We start from the raw sequence: 14,832 nt of genomic DNA on the forward strand, positions 1-14,832 counted from the left end.
GAGAAAAGAGGGGGGGGGGGGGGGGGGGGGGGGGGGGGTCATTTTCCATTCCCTTTTAGTTCCTCACACTTTCACTTTTTCGGTCGGCCTACCCTTTTCCATTACACACACGCACAGCACTTCCAGCAGGGTCAGCAGAGGAAGCACAGAGACCCTAAACAGGCTCCTCCCCCACCTAACAAACTAGCCACGCCCACAGGTAGCTTACTGGAGGTGGCCCCACACATATGGTTGTATTAACCCCAGAACAGCACATCCTATAACTTCATCACTAAGCCCCCCCAGACAGTGCCCTAATAGGATCAGTCCTCTTGCATTTTGCATCTGTCCACAGGATAACAGCCCCCCAGGGTTAACACACGCCTGCACTGAGACGTACACAATCCTCACCCAGTCCAAGATCAGCACATACAAAACAAGCAAAATGCTGATTAATACATCAAGAGGTCATCAAAAACAACAGGTTGCTTACCTCAAATCACCATCCAACTTACATAACATTCTTAAATAAGGAAATTAGTATTTACTTTAGTAGCTTGAGTACCAACAGGAATTATTCATCTATTGCAGTTCTTCTCAAACTGGTCCTAGCAGACCACCTTCCAGCTCTCTACCGGGGAAAACCTGGACTGTCTGGCAGGCAGTTTGGAGGGAGAAAAAAAACACAGATTGTCTGGAGGTCTCCAAAGACTGGGATCAGAAACACTTATCTACTGGAAATCAAAGGCTAAATAAAATGGGGGGGACGGGTCACAAATGATACAACGATTACAGATGCAGTCGTAAAATGCCCGATGAAAAAAAATCTGAGGAAGACTGATCTAAACCCCTGAGCACGTGGATGGTAAAGCCAGCGAAGTGAAGAGGAAAGTGTCAAAACAGAAGGTCAGAGTAAGGGTCAGCTGGCCAAGTACTGACAAACCAGGACACCGCAGACAGGGTGTCTCTCCCCCCCCAAGTCGGGGGAAGGAGGGAGCATCTGTCGAAGATTCTACACCCGAGTAAAACCGGCATGTCAATTCAGAGTCTCCCTGTCCCAGCAACCCCACTGCCAGGCCACCAAACCCTTGACACTTCTCCGGTGGATCCTGCCAAACTTGTCAGACAAGACATAAAAACAATGACTAAAATGCAGCTCAGACTCCACCCAAAGAAGGTCCTACGCCCTCCGCAATGGGCACTCCTGAGAAGCCGAACGGCGCGGCTCCCCACCCCAAACATGCACACGACGCCGTCAGCTGTAAACTAAGGCGGCAGGGTGCAACACCAGAGAACTGTCCCTCAAACAGATGGATTTTACACCGCCTGCATTGTTCCGTCGGACACTGACGATGGCAGGAGTATGATTACAAGGCCCATTTCCCGGAGCTACATGCAGAAACAAGACGACATTAACCAAGTGCCAACTTCACATGCAGAAGCACGTAGCTCGTGGTGACCTGCAATCTCATGATATAATGTTCTTATAATATAACCACGACTGACATTTTCTGTCACTTCCCTAAGACGCTCTTATGGAAGACACATCGTTTAGGCAACCAGGAGATCAATCTTGGACATTAGACTGACATCACGCCATCACCACCTGAACAGCCATTCCACAAACAATGCAAGGCTGACATTGAACTCTAACACCATAAACCAATCTCTCACATCTCCTTCGAAAACAGCCTCCTCATTAAAAAGCAAACGAGTTCTCCAGCTGCGTTTGATGAAATGCCTGCTATTAGCTAAAACAAATGTTGACATTTAGTATAACTAATTAAAATAAAAATGTTAGCCTGTTTCAGAGTCCATGACCTACACAGCAAAACCCCTGTATGCATTAAAAAAAGAACAATTCCAGTATTATGGATGTGAGATTCAAATGCCTCAGAAAAGGACAAGCTGAGTATCAGAGTGTCAGCTTGCACATCTTCATGTAGCTTCTTGGGTTAAAAAGACAAATCCTCAAAATTCATATTTTAAAAAATTTACAAGTGATAAATACATAGCATTTTATTAATCATGGACGTGACACCTAACGGACGTGACACCTAACGGACGTGACACCTAACGGACGTGACACCTAACGGACGTGACACCTAACGGACGTGACACCTAACGGACGGACCTTTATAGGAGATGACCGATTTTCCAAAAACATTACAAGTGGGGAAATCATTACATGTGTATCACAAGACGGACATGATTCAACACAATAAGTATAGGTTTGAAAATATTAAGGAAGAACTAGTATTATGGGTATTACTTTTTTACGCTACAAATGGACGCATCAGAACCACTGACAATAGAATTGAATTTGGTGATCAGTGGTCATTGTTGTCACACCACAGCACACGACGACATGTGTCCTCTGCATTTAACCCATATGTGACATCGTGACATAGCTGGGGGCAGCTAATTCAGTGCCCGGGGAGCAGTACCTTGCTGGTCGGGGATTCGAACCAGCAATCTTTCAACTACAAGTGCACTTCCCTGACCATTAAGCCACCACTGCCCACAAGAAGTGTGCAGAAGACACATGCTTGCATGGTTAATTTTTATACAAAACTATTGAAACTGCAATTAAGAAAATAAATAGATAAAACGAATGTTTCCATGGTAAGCGACCTTTGCATTATATTGCCCAATTACAGCTCCACCGGCAAACAGACTATATGGGATAATGCTACTTTCACTGAGAATTCCATCACCGCTATGAGCTACAACCGTCAAGCACATTTTCATAACCTAACATAAAAAGTCCAATGAGGAAAAGTGCCCAGTGGCGGCTGCTGCCAAGGGACCATGTGCGGCTCTGTGGGTTAGGACGGTGCCCGTGATGGATAGGTCACCCATTCACATCCCATGCCCCCCCCCCCCCCCGAGCATGGCCCTTAACATCCAGTGTCCCCAGGGACGGTCCGACCCCGTTTTCTCCACCGTACACTGGACAAAAGAATCTACTTAATAAATGAATGTAATACAATCCAAGGCCCTGCGCTGCGATTCCTAACAGGTGTACAGACTACGTTACGGGTCCGGCCAGCAGTGCCGTGTCCTCAGGTCCTCAAAGGTGGTTTACTAGCAGATATGGGCACGGAATGCAGTTTCCCAGCTTACACTTTAATACATTTTGACAGAGTAGATGAGCCAATTAAGAGAATGACCTCGCAAAGTAATTCACATCATACAACACAAGCAAAACACAGCAAGTCTCCCCCCATCCCCAAGCACACCTAGCACACCTAGCACACCTAGCACACCTAGCACGCCTAGCACGCCTAGCACGCCTAGCACGCCTAGCACGCCTTAGCACACCGCTAGCTGCCTGCAAACGGCCATTCGTGGATCAGAAAAGGGCAGGCATGAGCTGGGAGCTGAGGCAGGAATGCCGTGGTACTCCTACATAACCGCAGGCTAACTCGCAATGCCCCCCCCCCCCCCCGGAATAGACCCTTATCTCGGTAAGCGCAGGCAGCCCCGTTCAGCATTCCTGCATTCCGTCATCCCGGGGCGGGGGCCCAGATGGGGCTGCGATGCTGGGCTCTGCTCCCCGGCTAACGGGACTCGCTGCCCTCGCTCGTCCCACCGATAAGGCACTCTGCTCACAAGCGAAATGACCTGTGGCGGAACACGGCGAGACTGACGATAGGCACGGTTCAGAAGGCAGGCCCCGGATTAGACGGCCCAGGTTAGTGGACACCGAAAGCACGTTCGGATCTCTCGGTATTTCCTGCCACTCAGGGGCACCTTAAATCAATGTGGGACACCAACACTGTACCTACACCTCCCGACTGAATACGCCCCCGACCTGGCAGGCTGTCTGAAGAACTTCAGATAAGTAAATGAGCAAATTCGAAGCTTTGCTGACATCAAGACAATTACTGCAAGCAGCCATTAAAATGCTAGTGATCAAAGACAGGAAGTGTGTCCAAATGCTTATGGTACAAGGCACCCTAAGCAGAAGGTGTTTACCAATAGAGCAAGAGGTCGTGGCCAGGGGGTAGACTTCAAAAGGTGCAGGAAACACTCCTCAGCTGCAAAAATAATGCTCTCAGTACTACACTCACTGGGGGGAAGGTAAAGTTTGGGTGTGAGGTCCCTCTTCACTAGCATGCGAGTTCTCAGGAAGAGAAAGTCACTGCATGATGTCATTGTGTCAGAGGCGAGGCGACATCAACTTATGAGCAGAAGCAGGCCAGCCACCCCCCCACCCCCCACAGTCCACTAACGGCAATATGGTCTTTGTCAAGAGTCAACTATGTGAGCGCCGACCGGCCCCCCCTTGCCAGACGTGGATCATCACAGCCATCGTTCAGAAACCTACTCGATTAAATAAATAAAAAAAAGGGTCCTTTCACTTTCAAATTGGAAACATCCGGTTTTCCCAGTCTAAAATATCCCCCCCGATGACCCACAATCAGAAGCTTAGCAACGCAAGCCCTCCTGGATAGTTGTTTTTAACCGAACCTCCGCGGCATACTGTGGGAATATCGCGTGCAGGGCAACGCAGAGAGGCATCTCAGCCCAAGCCTGGCTGCTACAGAGCAGAGAGGCCCGGGCTCAAAATATCCCAAGTTTGGGAAACTGGCCCGAGCGGATAGTGGGGGTTAAAGGCACAGCACCCAGTTCTTTAATCCCGGTGTTCCATTGGTTGTTCTGGATGCAGACGCGATGACGTCCCCTCTGGGCAAAAAGCAAAGAAAACATTACTTTTAACGTTGCCTGGCAACCGAACAAGCGCAAGAAAAACAGAGGCCAGCAGACGAGTGTTTTAAGTTAGACGTCGGCTGGTAGACGGACCAATCAGAGGAGCTCAGTGCTCATATGGTGTATGCGTCCAATCCGACAGAGGGAAAACCCTCACCCCCCGGTCCAGAACACCTTCCGGGTGGGGCGCCGGCCCCCAAACTTCCTTTCAGACGACAGTGTCCCAGGCAATACCAGAGACCCCCCATGGCAGGATGTATCATCAAAAAGAGCAGCACCCCCATCTGGGTCTCCTCAAGGGCAACACTCACGCGACCCAGAGGCAACAGAAACGGTTCAAAAACACACCCTTAAGAAAAAATGTAAAATCCAGGACAAACAACACATTTCTCTGGTTCTGTCACGTCTGCTTGGCAGCATGACGACAATCAGGTCGAATTTACATTTCTGGATATCAGATTAACCAAAGTTGGTCCTACTGGGTGAGAGCTGAGGCCATAAAGGTGTACGTGCCAAATGCTGATACAGTAACATGCATGCCCCCCCACCCCACCAGCAAACAAAGTTCCATACACTTTCCGACAGTTCCATATTCTCACAGCAGCTTATCCAGCAGAACAGACAACTTCAATCACAGGAGCCGCTTCCTCCATTTTCACTATTTTCCCGGACCTGCACCACATCTGCAATCCCATTGGTGTTCAAAACTCCAGCCCTCAGATCAGGCTTCCTGTCACTATAGAATACCTCCACCAGGTATGTACTTTGCCCCCTGGATGTCATCTGTCAAACTGAGCCCTTCCTATGAGCCCAAGCGTGCTCAGTTTCACCCCAGACCCTGGCCACTTCCCAGGCCGATGGGGGCCCCACCACGCCCACAGCGCAAACACAAATCTTTTAACATCAAATAAGTTACGGGCCACGATTCTACAAAACCACAACGCAGCCACCAGCATAATTCACATGTTCTCCATCGTCAGGTCAACAGCATATGCAACGCCTGCATTCAGCAGTCACATGATGCATGACCGTTCTCTGGTAGGAGACCCAACCCAAACTTACCTGATCTCCATTTGATGATGTCGCTGAACTCACTGTTGGCCGCCCCCTCAGAGCTGACGGTAACGGACGCCATGCTGGCCGGGTCCTCAAGATCCCCAGTGTAAATAAAGGTTCCTTTCTTAAAACAACTCCTTTACATGCACCAGTTCTTGCGCAACACCTACAAAGTAATTTAAATGCAATTCATCATGCATATATCACAACACACAAATACTGCAATGCTTAAAACTTGTTTGACAATTCAGTTACAATAGACTGGAACCCACAACAGCAGATTACCAAATTAAAAAAACATTAAGCTTTAATGATATTCCATTTTTCCCCTACTCATCCACTGTCCATCATGCCTTTCACCAGCATTCCCATTTGCCCTAGAGAACAGGTCTCAAGTTCAGACAGATCTTAAAAAGAACCCATGGAGCAGAAATTAATCTGTATGGTCCAAAGAATTATTACCACCCTGCCCACCTACGGCAGCTGGTGTATATTGCTGGGTATTGCTGGGGCAGCTGGATACAAGAGAAGCTCTCAAGTACAGGAGGGCAAAGGAGAGCCATTTTTAAATTAAGGCAATCTGGGGTTAGTTATCCCAACTAGGATGACTGGCGGGAGTGTCCCACAACCCTAAGGACGTCAACAGATTCTAAGAAGAAATTTGCCTTTGGATATCTTAAAGATCACTCATTTCAGCGAATTTACAGGGATCGACCCTGTTTGGGATTCATTTTTCATTTTCCTCTCAGGGTATTTGATTTTTTTTCCCCCTCTTCGATCATTTGATCACCAGTTTGAGGATAACTTTGAGAACACTACGATACACTACGAAAGGTTAAGAGTTAAAAAAAAAAAAAGAGAGAAAAAAAGTTAACGTCACGAAAATAAACCATACAACTAGCGTACCTCTCTCATAAATACCAGGTAGATAGATAGCTGAACCGCTTCAGGGGATATCGCTGCATGTTTTCACTAATAAAATTCTCTATTTTTCGAACTCTTATCGAGAACTGAAAAGGCAACATTGTCCATTTATAAATGTAAGTTTAGCAGAAGTGACGTTGTCATAATATACACCTCATGTTTTAAACTGTCCACGACACTATTCTATGAGGTTTTCAGATATAAAAGTTTTGTAGACGTAGTGTGCCTTCCGGCCAAAACGAAACGGTTATGATCTCCATTTCGGTTCCGTAAAACAGCTCTGCAGCTAAAAAAAGACCTTTCTTACATGCAAAGAGGACATGACAAGTATATAATACAATACTACAGTATTTTTCAAAACACTGCGACGATGCGAACTGAAATTTGACCATAACTACATTTATGAACGGGTCAAGAGGTAATTTGTTACATGTATAGTTTAAAAATGCTCTGTACTGAATACAAATAAAGACCCTCCCTTTAACTGCATTGTAAATCAACCACCAGCCTCGGGAGTTTTCCAGACCAGTACTCTTGTGTCATTTTAATCCGGTCCGTGTCGCTATTTAAACTCGAATTACAACAACAGGCATGCAGATCAAACAAACCCTGTAAAAAAAAAAAACGAAAACCGCACGTCATGATTACAAATTAAATACTGAACCACTTTTAAAAGTTACATTGTACGCAGTCCTTAAACGGGCCATACGTAAACACCCTAAAGCTGATGGAAGTACTAAGTCTGCCTGCTGCATTTCTAAATGTAGTCAGCGCAACTGCCACCTAAACTGAAATAATGGCGAGATAAAACAGCTCAGCATATTTACTTTTCCAGTGTTAGTAAAACAGTAACAGCTATTTCATTCGACTGGTTTATTTGTACACAGTCACTCAAGCGCCACTCACCTTTTCCGCAGCTGCTCCGAAACCTCAGGGATGCGTGCAGGTTAAGGGTGTAGATGGAATATTTAAAATTGACTTTAAAAACCCGTATTTCTCGAAAAACTTCGTTCGATGATCACAGTACGGGCTTTAAGATACTTTATACTGAAGCATTCCTAAAAACTCGGATGTCGACAGCCAGTCTGCATACGACCCTTGGCTTAATTCAATTCCTCACAATAGTTTCCAAACTCAAATGTGCTGTAAGTGAAAAATTAAGCCAATCCTCCCATAGGACGATCCATGTTGCAGCTCCCCGTGCTCCAGAAGCAATCGGGGCAACTTGGGAGCGCTCAGTGACTGTACTTTCCCTGAGCCGCACAGCGCCGCAGGCTTTTGCAGCTTGGTCCCGAACTTTATTCCCGTCGCTACCTTTTTCCCGAGCGCCCGTGAAGTTATAATATCCAGCGATGGGAACATGGCGCGGTCCGGGTCACGTGACCACGCGGCCGAGCGGTCCCCCCTCCCCTGCACGCCAACCTCACACACCCAAAAGTCAGAGGTGGGAAGGATCTTGGATGAACTGCTAACTTTTGTAAAATGATATCCAAGCTTGTAAAACACTTAAGGTGCACTAGGAGAGTCCTATCCTCATGAAAAACTGTCCACCATATTTAGAAATAAACTTTTTTTTCACTCCAGTCTGGTTAATTCCTGATTGCTACAAATATGTGGAGATATTGTAGTTTTTGAGATCCAAGTTTTATTGTCACGTGTCTGAAGGAACGCGGTGAAAATGTAATGCCAAAGTTTAAGGGGAGGGGCCAGTCGCGTGGGGGTGGGCGTTGGAATTCAGTGGATCTTTTAATTTATTTCGGCAGCCAAATCATGATTTAGTAAGGACATTTTAGAGTAAAATTTCGCTACAAAAACAGTACTATGGGTTCGTAAGTTAATACAACAACGAGTTGGGTGGGAACAATAAAATAAAGTTACTCCGTTGTCATGCCTAGTCCAGCGCTTTTGAGTCGATGCCTGAAGCAGGGCTCGCCGTTTCCGTGTGGCGGGGTCCACCTGCCCCCCTTTGAGAATCAGCACATTACACGTGTGGCCAATACGTAATCTATATACTACTGTCTTCAATAACTCATTGACCTGGTTTATACAGTATTTAGTTCCACATTGTGAAAAAGCAGAGTAGTGGTTAAAAATTGTGGTCGGAATGTTTAAATCTTAAATTGTACTGTAGACATTAACCGTAGATTAACATAAAGACGCTCATGACTCATGAATATTCCTTCAAGTCTAAAAAGATACACAACTTTTATAACTTGTGTATCTAATTTTTAGGCCTTGCTTATTTTAAGGCTTACTAACTTCAATTGTTTTTGAGAGAGAAATTTATAATTCAAGTATTTTAAAATCAAATTAAAAAAAACTGAGCACGAACTCACGTACATCAGTGCTCCTTAAGCCTGTCCCGTGGACCAGCTAAATATGGTGCTAGTTATTCTAACCAGCCACTCAGCTTTTTAGGTACACCTAGCTAGAACAAAATTGGCCCCACTTTTCCCTCAAGGGTAGGTACGTACCTCTCTTCTGCGCACCATTGTTATGTGAGCTGTTCTTTTTGCACTTGTATCCTTCCTGTTGGCATTAACAAGTCTGGCCAGTTTCCTCTTACCTCTGTCATTAACACAGTGTTTTCAGCCATAGAACCACCGCTGACTACATGTTTTTTGTCTCTCGCCATCCTCTGCATGTAAACTCCTCGGGGATCCCCAGATGGGAGTTGGGAGGGAGCGAAAACATGAGATGTCTAGGGGGGGGGGATCCCTGAGGACTGGTTTGAGAAACACTGCCGTAGACATTGTAGTGTGTGGAGATGCTCAAACAACAGTCACGGCACATTCAAAACTGCATAGATCACACCTTTTAGCTATTCCCATTGTGAGCCGTACAGGAACTGAAGCTCTTGATCCCTGTGTGCCGTATACACTCTTGTACTTAAATGACTCACTGTTTTGTGGAGCAGCCTATCTGCATTAGCAAACAGGAGTACCTAACAAACTGAAGTGTAGAGATCTTGCGCTTAAAAAGTTAGCCATGTGATTGGCCGTGTTGTGACAGAATGAGATCTCCACTCTGACATGGGTCAAACCCAGGCAGGTCATACCAATGACAGAGTGAACAATCAGCGACACAGTTGGAGCAAGGAGAACTCATTCTGTTGGGTAAGCATATCCTGAGTTGTCACATCAAACTTTCTGCCTTTGGTGGACCTTGCGACATGCTGTCACACATCACAAGCAGCAATCACACTTGCTTCACTAGCAAATCATGGCCACCTAGGGAGGTTTCTAGAACTTCTGCACTGCCCCCTGCCATTGGAAGCCAACAGTCATGTGGCAGCAAAGGGCATATATATAGGGGGATACACTACTAGATCTCAGTCTGCTTTGGAGTTGGAGTTGTTTTACTTGTAACCCTATTGCCCGCACAGAGCAGAGTTATATATATTCATACTGATCCCAGTATTCAGTTGCTAAGGACTCGCTGCCTCTCTGCACAGCTGTCTTTTGTGCCTGTTTCCTCATGCAGCACAAAGAGAGGGTTTTATTTTTCACAAATTAGCACTCTGTCGTGTGCTCACGCGGGTGTCGCATGGAGAAGCAGGTAGAGCGGTGGGGGCGTTGACACGCAGGTTAGGAATGCCGGGCTGCGTCCCAGCTGGCCCGGGAAGCTCGTAGATGTGTCGCTGGAGGCGTCGTCTGGTCTTCGGAGGCAGCTAAAATCACTTCATGCTGACAGGTCCACGTCGCAATTTTTCAGTCAATTATACCCTTTGGAAAAGCTGAATCCAATGGATGGATGGATGGATGTTGCTGCGCTAGAAGCTAACTATCATATCGGATTATGAAGTCAAGGCACAAAAGTTTTATTGTAAAATGTGGAGTAGCGGAGTGGATGAAAAAACAACAGCGCTCTGGAACGATATTTCAACTAAAATGAAATGAACTGTAATGTACACGCCACCCGTTCCACCTCTGTGTGCTGTTTTATTGCATGCATCACAAACTCTTTTTTTTTTTTTGCTTAAATATAGCCCACGCATAAAATGTAATAAGTCAAAGAAGGACTTATTTCTTTTTTTTTCTTTCTTTTTTAATGAGGGCGTAGGTTTGGTTTCAACATTGGTCGGAACCAAATCAGCCCAAACCCCTGTCCCCCCAAACACACACGGAACTACCACATTAATTATGCGTTTGGGACAAGTTACGTTATATGCAATTGGCGGTTATCGCTTACAAAGCGATACGCGCAAATTTCCAATTTTCTCTCTTTGGGTCTTTCTGTAAAAAAGAAGCCTCTTTTGTTTTGAATGCTCCACTTTCCTCTTGCAGTTCAAACACATTGTTAGGGAAATTGAGGACTCTGAAATTCTGAATTGCCCGTACTCTGTGTTGCGCGCGTATGTGCCCATAGATATAAACACTAGATGTCGCATTCAGCCTCTCAGCATGCGTCAATACCGCCGCCATATTGGGACGGGGTTCCAACTTCCAAGCTCACTCAACCACGCTTTTTTGACGGTCAGTACCAGCGAAGATGCCGGACTTTTGCTGAACAGGGTTGTGAAAGCAGATACAGGTTCTCGACCAGGATATATTTAATCTTTGTTATCACATTGCTGAAACTCAAGATGGCATGCATCGACAACCATCACTTCAATTTAATTTCACTTATTTTGTCTTGCTTTCACAAGTTGAGAGAACACCATGTGGAAAAAGTAGGCCTACATACTTTCCAACTATTAGGGATGGGTCAATCCACATTTTTTCAGTTCCAATCTGATTCCGATACAAGATCTGTTTTTACTTTGTTATACTTTATATAGGCCTATTAATTTTTCTAAGCTATTATATATATATATATATACAGGTGGAAAAAAATATGACAAAAATATTGAATTAAGCTACTACAAACACACATAACGTACTGTTCCACCTCGTTTGTACGTCTTGTTTTAAGCGTTTTTGAGGCATTTGCAGTTCAATATGAATATCTTCAAAAGAAGTATGCACAAGTGCCGAATGCTTACTCCCAAATCGACTCCCAAATCATCCATTGGTTTTTTTTCGCTTTGTTAAGTGGGGTTGTCCATTAAACGCTATTCCTACCCTTCAAAACTTTATTTTACAGAGGTTGCAAATCGCTGTGCTACTGGTTTCTGTCTTAATTATATCTTACGCTCCTCGTGCCTCATACTGCGAAAGGTATACGCATGACGTCTCAGCAGGCGGAAGTCACTGTACTCACACCCACTGAGTAGCAAAAAAGACCGAGGGGCAGCGTTAGCGTTCGATTTGAATGCCACAAAAAGCACATGTAAAATGGGAAAGAGCTGTCGTGCGATTGATTGTACAAATAGATTTAACACGAAATAGGAGCTGTCTTTTTAGAGATTGCCAAAAACTAAATAAGTAAGTATAGGACGTGGATCGGTCACGCATGGCCGATACCCGATCCGTCAAATAGATCTGCATCGGCGCCGATACCGGATCGGTGCACCTCTACCAACTACAGAGCAGCAGGTTGAGAAAGAAACTGTGTAAAGTAGTATTGTTACATGGATACTACATACTAGACACCGCCTCCATCTGTCTTCCCACTCCCACCCTACAGGAAAGACACAGCTTCTGTACTGACACTTGTATATATTGCAGTTCATTGTCTATAGTTCTTGACATATCTATACAAGATGCCTGTGGCTTATCATGGAGATTGCCAGGGTATTTTAGTTAACGTTGCTGGCCTTTTTTGTGGTGTTTGTATTTGCATTGTTCTGCATGTAGTAGGAGTGTAATAAAAGTACATATATATGCGCATTACATTTTGAACATAAAACTACGCTATGTTAACAAAAACCGCTTCGCTATCATTTTACTCGCGGCTCGGTCGTAAATACATGTCTGACATTTATAAGGAACCAAGAAAATAAAAATCGCTTCTCAAATTTGCGAATTTATAGTTCTTTGATTCTCTAAGCCACCTTGGCCCTGATAGACGTTCATTCATTTAAAAGGAGCTCTACCCCGTCTCAAGATGGCGGCTCTGTTGACGCATTCGCTCCCATTGACGACTGTATTCAACGCGACATCTAGTGTTTATATCTATGGTATGTGCCCTGCGATGCAACTGGCATCTCATCAAGGGTACACCCCTGCCTTGTGACAAACGCCAGCTGATTGGAACGACTGGAAGATGGATGGATGTAAAAGAACACGCGCGACATCTTGTGGCTAATAAACGACAGTGTCAAAGAGAGCTTTTAGTGAACATTCTAGGCGTAATTTTAGGTTATAGGCCGAATATCACCTCTACGAAACAATTAATTTTGTTTGCGTTTATTAGGCGTATATTACGTTTCTTGTGAAACGTAAGGTATTTATTTAAAACAGTCAAGTCCATAGTAATACTTTATTTTCTCTTTAATGTAGGCAATTTATAATGGTATCAAGTTGGGAATCAAGACATTGACATGATTCTGTAAATTTTTCCAGAAAGTAAATTTTCAGAAAGTATCCCATTTTAACAATACTCACCCTAACTGTATTTTTTATGTAAAACTCTATTTCGACCTTGAAAAAAAATCACTTTAAGTTTTACCTAAATGTTCTTTTCCCAGCAAATTATCAAAAGTAGGAGAAAAAAACACGAACAAAAACGTTTCTCTAGAATTTCAATATGGGTATTATTCCAGTGAGCAATTTTGAAGTATGACGAAAACTACACCACACGATCAATAGAAAACGCTTTACCAGGAGTGGGGTTCGAACCCACGCGGACATACATCCATTGGATCTTAAGTCCAACGCCTTAACCACTCGGCCATCCTGGTGAACATAACCAATACGGTTTTCATGGTATTCATGGATTTATAGTACAAAAACATCTGTTTTTCGAGTGTTTGTGTTTTGGCCCTTAATCAATCCGTTTTTGCTACAACCCTTTTACTAGTGTGAGGTCCAATCACACAACATCTAAAGTGTGAAGGGGGAAAGCAAAACAGAGACAATCCACCCAGTTCTCCTGGGGGGGGGTGTTCCACGAAGCAGGATTAAGGGAAAGTCTAACTTATTTCGACAAGTCTGGCTCATTTAAGTGGGAGTTCCGTTCCATCAACGTGTCTTAAACGAGTCCCCGCTGAAGTACCATGATAACTTACGCGATTGAATAAGTCTGCTCCGGACCAGGTTAACTGTCTCGCTCAGTTAAGCGTTGTCTCAAAGAACGTCCGACGTGTGGGAACAGATTCCCAAAAGATCGTTCCGACGGACGAAATTCCGCGATCTTACTACTCGTGTCATGTAATTTGTTGAATTATGTGTCCTCATCTGTCACAAAATTTCACATTATCTGATTGAATTATTTTATTAACCTGTAAGGTGTAATGTACCAAAATTACATGCCCCGATATATTTGATTTTACGACCACGATCTTCGTGTGCGAGTTTATTACCTACAGTGCGTTTCTCTGTTTTAAGTGACGTTTTCGTTTGAGTTAGCGGGAGATCGAGTGAGTCTTGTATATAAGTATATTTAAAAATGGAACCCTGTAGTCGGTGCTGTGAGTAAAATCAAGACGAGAAAGCAGAGAATAAAAATCATCTTTACTGAAGTAATTATCTGCGCGATATATCCATAATATGGAGAACAGAGCTGAGATTGCAACATAGTCAATATAATAAAGCCTATAAAAATCATGCCTCAGCATTCCAATTAATTCCAAAATAATTAAAATAAAAGCGTACCCATATTACAAAGGTCAAACATGAAATGCAATGACAAACTGAAAAAAATCCGTTAAAATAATATAAACAGGAAGATACTTTTATATTTTGTTTAGTCACAGTGTAATTTGAAAGTGTATTAGTAAAAAGCAAAGACAAGATACGTTTGGTTATTTGTGCAGAACAGAGATGCAATTGAAAGTATTGTACGGAGATCAATTCATACATAATAGCATTTACAGTAAGAATGACACATGAACTTAACCCGGCCAGCAGGTTCCTCGTTCATTACGGGGCTCAAACCAGAAACTTTCGTGGTGTAAGGCAACAGCATAAACCATAGTACCACCATGCCACTGTACATGCATATTAAGCACTTATAACATTTACGTAGCTTATGCATTTTGTCTGTCTGCAATTCATTGCTAAGCCAACTCCCTGGCTGTATTTTATAGCCACAGTATTGCCTTTTTTAGCGATT

At 44.2% G+C, this 14,832-nt stretch overlaps 1 protein-coding gene and 1 non-coding gene across 5 annotated transcripts in view; both read right to left on the bottom strand.

Moving 5' to 3' along the window:
- utrn (utrophin) overlaps nucleotides 1–8,097 on the bottom strand; it is a 113,293-nt gene extending 105,196 nt beyond the window's left edge. For 3 of the 4 annotated variants that reach the window (XM_072702686.1, XM_072702685.1, XM_072702683.1), the window contains exon 1: nucleotides 5,758–5,905. Coding sequence is in view for 1 of the 4 variants with exons in the window: in XM_072702684.1 (XP_072558785.1) it covers nucleotides 5,758–5,830 (73 nt within the window). In the remaining 3 variants the exon portion in view is untranslated. Of the gene's footprint in view, nucleotides 1–5,757; nucleotides 5,918–7,581 lie in introns of those variants that run through there. The other variant, XM_072702684.1, reaches the window with a different exon arrangement.
- A 5,279-nt stretch (nucleotides 8,098–13,376) lies between these two features.
- trnal-uaa (transfer RNA leucine (anticodon UAA)) lies at nucleotides 13,377–13,459 on the bottom strand. The gene has a single exon. It is a non-coding gene; the product is annotated as a tRNA-Leu (tRNA).
- Between the last annotated feature and the right edge of the window lie 1,373 nt (nucleotides 13,460–14,832).

This window comes from Paramormyrops kingsleyae, chromosome 19 (genome assembly GCF_048594095.1).
Source record: "Paramormyrops kingsleyae isolate MSU_618 chromosome 19, PKINGS_0.4, whole genome shotgun sequence".
In the NCBI taxonomy this organism is placed as follows: domain Eukaryota; kingdom Metazoa; phylum Chordata; class Actinopteri; order Osteoglossiformes; family Mormyridae; genus Paramormyrops; species Paramormyrops kingsleyae.